Source organism: Syngnathus leptorhynchus, chromosome 2 (genome assembly GCF_054491065.1).
Source record: "Syngnathus leptorhynchus isolate UIUO chromosome 2, UIUO_Slep, whole genome shotgun sequence".
Classification (NCBI taxonomy): domain Eukaryota; kingdom Metazoa; phylum Chordata; class Actinopteri; order Syngnathiformes; family Syngnathidae; genus Syngnathus; species Syngnathus leptorhynchus.
The window spans coordinates 18,735,369-18,742,050 of record NC_141196.1 but is presented as its reverse complement, the minus strand read 5'-3'; the positions used below and the strand labels follow the sequence as shown (position 1 = coordinate 18,742,050).

General features: G+C 40.8%; 1 protein-coding gene across 2 annotated transcripts; it reads left to right on the top strand.

The window, feature by feature from the left end:
• Window positions 1-647: 647 nt before the first annotated feature.
• On the top strand, window positions 648-2,228 carry mid1ip1l (MID1 interacting protein 1, like). Of its 2 annotated transcripts, none has more exons than XM_085932412.1 (2): window positions 648-945; window positions 1,062-2,228. In XM_085932412.1, exon 2 carries the CDS (start codon window positions 1,141-1,143, stop codon window positions 1,657-1,659), a length of 519 nt encoding a protein of 172 aa, XP_085788538.1. In that variant the 5' UTR covers window positions 648-945; window positions 1,062-1,140; the 3' UTR covers window positions 1,660-2,228. The 2 variants fall into 2 exon arrangements, with proteins under 2 accessions (XP_085788538.1, XP_085788530.1); XM_085932404.1 differs by having other exon boundaries at window positions 689-945; window positions 1,076-2,228.
• Window positions 2,229-6,682: the final 4,454 nt, after the last annotated feature.

The window sequence follows — 6,682 nt, the reverse complement described above, 5'->3', positions numbered from 1 at the left end:
TTCAGCATCTTTAATTAATCTGTGAATAAATACATGGAGAGAATATACGTATATATATTTATCAACTCAAACATGAGGTTCCAAAGGGTTCCAATTCAAATCCGAGCATTATTATCTATGTAGAGACGAAAGTGTCTGTTTGTTTTAAATACACAATTTACTATGGAGATCAATCTAAGGTAATATATTGGTAGTGGTAGTAGTAGTAGTTAGTAGTATCAGTCACTTTGAAAGAGTTTAGCTTTTAATGACGCCATGACGCGCCACGTTTAAAATTCCCCAAAATACATTCAACTGTACTATACTGCACTGTTCTGTCTAACACACGACACGCCTCATATTTTGTGATTAAGATCGAGTCATTTGCAAAAATGTAAGTTTGAATTTAAACGTGACGTCGCTTTGAAACGTTTAAAAGATGAGGCAAAACACTAGATGTCGCTAGAGGCCTACAAAGCCGTGACACGTAATGTTTGAAAGCGATTATGGGTAACAATCATCCTGTGTGACACAGAGGCGTTTTCGTTCCATAGTATGAATAATCCAAATAACAACTGGGGAGGAAAAATACATATGCCGGTGTCAAAGCGTTCCGTGTTCAAAGCTGCTGACGATTAATTGCGCGTAACAAAGACATTTTGATTGACCCGCATCTGGTGACTCACGATTGGCTCAAACTGGATCATACGCTCTCTAGGCCCACCCTTATCCGGCTCCCCAGCCAATGGGCTTGCCCGAAACGGACGGAGAGGCAGGATTTGGCTTTCCGCACTCCAACCCGTCGGCTGTGAGGTATATAAACGGAAATCAGCCGTTTGTCCGATGAGGAAATACTTACGTTTCCTTCAAGGCGGGTGGACACCGGAGCTCCTCCAAAAAATCAGACAAGATTATCTTCTTATCAGTTCCCCCATAAGCAGTTCATCACGCAAGCTCCAAATTCAGGTAAGTCATATTTTCCGGGTTGAATCATTCATACTAGTTTAATACAGGAAGTCAAGGTCATGCTGTGCACATTGAACGGGATTAATAGCGTTGATCGTTTGAATGTCTGATCACAGCTTCCTTGTTGCAGCTCAAGCCTTAAAACGCCACCTGCCAAGCCAGCCACACCGCTATAACCTAACCAAGCCTTCAGCCATGATGCAGATCAGCAGCGATTCGGCCACCAACAAGCACTCCCTCATTAACGTCATGCACCGCTTCATCGCGGCGGCCAATAACATGGACGAGACCATCATGGTGCCGAGCCTGCTGCGTGACATGCCCCTGGAGGAGCAGGCTGCGAGTCAGACGGAAGCCAACAATAACTACAATAATCACCAAGACGACGAGGAGGTGCAGTGTCCCAGCAAACAGCAGAGGGACATGTACGAGCACTACCTGCTCCTCAAGTCCATCAAGAACGACATGGAGTGGGGTCCGCTTAAGCGGGAGATGAGCAGCGGTGCCAGTTTCTTGGAGATGGCCGTCAAGCAGGAGCAGCAGCAGAAACCCATCAAAGGGGCGCTGCCCGTGGACGACAATGCCGACTTGGAGCACCAGTTTCACTTTCATCTGCGTGGACTCTTTGGGGTTTTGTCTAAGCTCACCATGCAGGCGGACCACCTCACCAACAGATACAAGCGAGAGATCGGAGGTGGAAACTTCATGAGATAGAAAGCTTTATTTTATTTTATTTTTTCTCCTCTCCCCCCTCGGGACTGCTTGACGTGATGGGATGTGTCACGGGAATTCTCTTGGCAACTGAGCCGGGCTGTCAGCACTCTACGTCCTCCTCGTTTCCTCCCCTCCCGACATAAAACCGGTGACGCCTGCGGCACGTTGTCGTCCTGCCTGAGCAGGACTCCCAATGTTCAGTGCTTGGTGGAGGTTTAATTGTCCTGATGAAGCACAGCAGTTCTGCTTAATTTCTACTGCACATTTCACCTTTTTCTTTGAGTGCGTGTGTGTGTGTATGAATAAAATGTTTGACTGTAGGAGAAGTTGAATGCTGGTTATTCTTTCCCTCCTCTTTTTTTTTTTTTTTTTCTTTTATTTAATTTTAAAGGCTGAGCTTTAAGGGCACTCTTCACTACAGTGTGATTGTAACTTTGCGTGCCTTGACTGTTTTTTGGCCCCGTTCATTTGCCCGTAGTATAACTGCTCAGTAATTCAAGGTCTTGCGGCTCATCTTATTTGTGCTGAAATGTATTTTATATTGTGCTAATAAATAAATTGGAACCCTATTCTTTGACTTTTTTTACTTCCTCTTTATAGTGGTGGTTCACAAATGTGTTATAGCTACAAGAGTGGCTTTATTTAGTACCATTTGGTTTTAATTCAGTTGTAATTTAACTTGGAAGTTGTCTTAACATTTTTTTATGTACTGTATCTTTCAATCAAGAGTTATTTTTGCATGTTAAGTTTTAAAAAAGTTTACACAGTTAATGTTCGAAATGCATAATGTTACTCGCTTAGTTTTTTTAAATGAAAGCACTTTAAAGTACCAAGTGTTTTAGCCAAGATATAAGATCAATAGTTCAGAATTTTCATTTTCTGAGACTTTGAAGTATTTTCTTTCGCAAAGTAGTGCTGGTGGAAAAAGTTTGCACTCCATTGCATTTGACTTAAGTTGTGTAAAGTGCTTTCAAACTGTTATGTGGGGTAGGTATAGCAGCTTTGTGTGGCGCTCATCGGGGAATTACAGAGGATTTACAGACAGGAAAAGATTCCTCTTAATTTAGCATACTGACTTAACACGACTTGGCTTGTTGTCTTGGAACTGGAGGAAGATCTTGGACTCTACATTAGGTACACCTGACTCAAATTCAAAGCCAGTCACTTTAGCTTTTATTGAATTTGCATTTCTTCCCCAATTTAATGGATCAAACAAATGTAAACATGAGCTTTTACCCCCAAAAAATGAATGGATGAAAAACCACAAGGCTCTTTAATCAAATAATCTCACTGCATTTAGCAACTGAAATATTTTCTATAGGGAATGAAGCAATGAGTCACATCTCGGTTGAGATATTTTGGGTCACTATTTGCAGAATTTAATTCAGATAAAGGTTTTCGAGCATGAGCCGCCTTTTTAAGCAATTCAAATGTTGACTTGCTCGTGTATCGTGGATCATTGCACTGCTGCACAACCTAAAGTAAACTTGAGCTTGGGCAATACAAACTAATGGCCAAACATTCTTCCTCTGGATTGTTGAAAAAAAAAAAAGCAAAATTCATGGTTCTATCATCCAAGTCATGAAAGAACAACACTATACTACATACAAAATGTACAACTGTAATATTAAAATACAACCCAAAAAGTTATAACCTGAATTAGTTTTTAAAAATACGAATGAATTGTCATAAAGTCAGATTTTTTTTTCAGACATAACACTAAATATTTTGGGCAGGGATAACCGGCATTTTTGTCACATTACAAACAAATTTAACGGGATTAATGTTTACAGTTGTGTAGTGAGGTAACAAATGTTATGCTTAGTGAGCATATTTCCTTTTATGACTTTGATGTATTCTTGTTTGTATTGTGTCCTTGGGTTATTCTTTAAATCAAATAGAACTTTCAAAGCTTCAAGTCAAATATTCCTTTTGCTTCAAGTCAAATATTCCTTTTTGAGTTCTTTGCTCGCCTTGATCAAATAATCTGCACTGTCATAAAGACAAAATGCCTCCACACATCACCGCTGATAAGGTTTGATTTTGGAGCTGCAATAAATTGGTTTATAAATGCTGTGCATGTGGAGTGATAAACATGACCTTTAATAGCTCTTGAAGCCAGCCTGACATTTTTTTTAAATAATAAATGTCCCCATCAATACAAAGTCAACAATGAAACATGACAGCTTTGATTGGTAAAATAGAAAGTATGGTGTGCCTTAGCAACAGCTTTGCCACAGCTGGCCAATCGGCTCACACGGGGCTGCTTTTCCCCTCCGAAATGGCGACGATGACGGCCGTCTGATGAAGGGCATGCAGGAAGTCAGGACGAACACGTCTGCGGCCTTTTGGAGCGGCCTTCCTTTATTGCAGTCCTCACACTCTTCGTCTTTCTGGTGTGCACAGCCAGGCAAAATGGCGGCGCCACTCAAGCCTCCTTGTTCAAGTTAACTGGGTCAACCAGACTCGGGACAGCTGGCCCAGCAAAGGGCTTTTGTATTGTTTTACAATTTCAATCTAGGTTAACATTAAATCCACCAACATTTCACAGCAAATGTACAAAACAGAGTAAATGTATGACAGACATAAGAAAATAACAAGACAACTATGCATTAAATACATCCCACCACACAGTGTTGTTTTTCTAGTTCATATTATAATTTGAATACAAAGAAGCAATTACAAGGAGTTTATTCTTCAAAAAGTCAGGGTGGATAGATTCCCGTTTGATCCGTAAGAATTGAGCCTCAAAACTAAATGCAGAACCTGAGTAATTCTGTTGGGTTTATTCAAGATTGACATTTTTATTGTAAAGCAGCTTTTCCCCCAATTTTCCGTTCAACACTTCCTACAAGTATAGTAAATCCACCAAATCTTTTATGTCAAAGCTACAAAGCTGTTGGACAAACGGCACAACATTTATTCATCAAAGCAAATTTTGCGCTATGAGTGGAAGGCAGTATTCGTGGATGCGGTTTATATTTAATACAGAGAAGCAGTTTTAAAATGGATGAATTCATTAGAAAGTCAGTGAAATAACCTCAAATTTGTCTTTCAAAGACCCCAAGTTGAACATGTAACTACTAATATTTCCTTTGGTGCAGAGCAATAGCAACAAGGATCTGACCAATTCTGGTGCATTTACTGTTTGAGTTATATTTTAAAGCAGTATCCTAAACCTTTTTAGCTAAACAACCAAAACACAAATTTGGCTATTTCCTACTTTATTAAACAAAGTACTTACATTCATCAAACTCTGGCGCCAACGTTACAAAATACGTTTTTCATTATGGACAAGAGGCTCAATCTGTCCATTTGTCCATCGCACTTGTTCTCCTTAAGGTCAAAGGTGGGCTGGCGTCAATCCTAACTTTAGAAAAATGCTGGATAATTTAGTAATCAATGAATTTGATACAAAAATAATAACATAATGATGTTGACTGTACTGATTGTCGCAATTACATAAAGCATTGAGACACAAATTTATTACAATAACTCCTTCGCAAAGAAGTTGTGTGCTTGCTTGATGATCAGTGAAATAACATTCAGTCATTAAAATATCAGAGTCCCGTTTTGAATCGCTAAGTTCTGTAAACTGTGTTTGATATTGTTCTTTTCCTGTTGTTGCAGCAACACCAAAGTTTGGCGAATAAAAACAACACTGTCATTTCCCTCATAAACCCCCTTGCATGCCCAGACAAAACGGGCTTCCAAGTAGCGTGACACCAATTCTCTATGAACGAGGCTCCCAAAAGCTCATGTCTTGAGAAACCAGAGGGCAAACATTAGCAGTCAGTCGGCACACGGCAGAAGCAGCAGTGTGAAGTCGCCGGAAATGGAGACATGTTTCCTCACATCTGCAGCTCACTCTGTGGATATTGCAATGACTCTGTTGCAATGTCTTTGGGTTAAATGTGTGGCCCAGTAAAACATTTGCACACACCACTCACACTCAAGTTGCTTGCCACTCTAAGCAGAGTAATGACTGGGAGAATCGAGCGATAGACACCAAACCAGTCCAAGGTGTTCCCAAAGACTGCATAGTAAATGGATGGCCGTTCATTTTCCGCAAAACAAGCTTACTCAAACGTATCTAACCTATTTATTTTCAGTTGTTATTGCCTAAAAAACATCCATCCTTTCAATCTGTATGGTGTGATTATGTTTTTATGCCTGACAGCGACAATATGAATATATAATGTACTTATTACCATGGTTCTAGCTAGCTAGCTAGCTAGCTAGTGATAGACTACAGCGCGTTGTAACTTGGGGTTGTATCGTTGCTCAAGAAGCAGCACTTCATTGTAACCTAAACATCTTCTGTACCAGAAAGAGCTGGCTCTGGTGGGGCACTCCACTTCTTGCCCCTTTAGTGGAAGTTGTTTTTGCATCTTGTTCTCTAATTGGTCAATTTACAGAGGCCTCACCTTTGAGAAATCCATCTACTACATTGCCTTACTTTTCGTGGAGCAATGCGAGGTCCGTCAAACAGGGCAACACAGTCTTTATATATCCCGTCTTGGTCCAAAATAAGTGAGTGGTGGGTGACGCTTAGCCTCGCCAGTTGCGACTCGTCGTAAAAAAATTCTAGTAGGCCCCTGGAACTGACAGTTAGGAATCATCGATTTCTGTGACACTGGTGTACTTGATTAACCCCAAAAGCAAAACAACCACTGTCAAACGTTACTGTGTCCACGTGACGGGCTTTGGACTGGACTGGACTGGGATGAGGCAGACATGATGCCTTTATGAGTTAAGTCAGGTCAACCTGCTGGAGGTGTGACTAATAATCAATACCTTTGGAGCGGTCAGGTTTACATTGCGGGCACACTATCTCGTTGTATTTATCAGACCCGGCCAGTTACTCTGGTAACCAGCTCCTTGAGTAAACAACACCTGTGTTTTAATATAAAAGCATGTGCAGCAGTTATTCCAAAGGTAGCTCGCAGTCCAGTGTTAAGTAGTAACTACAGAGCATGCCAGCAGCATGGTTCAACCCAAATGGTCTCATAGCATGGAGGAA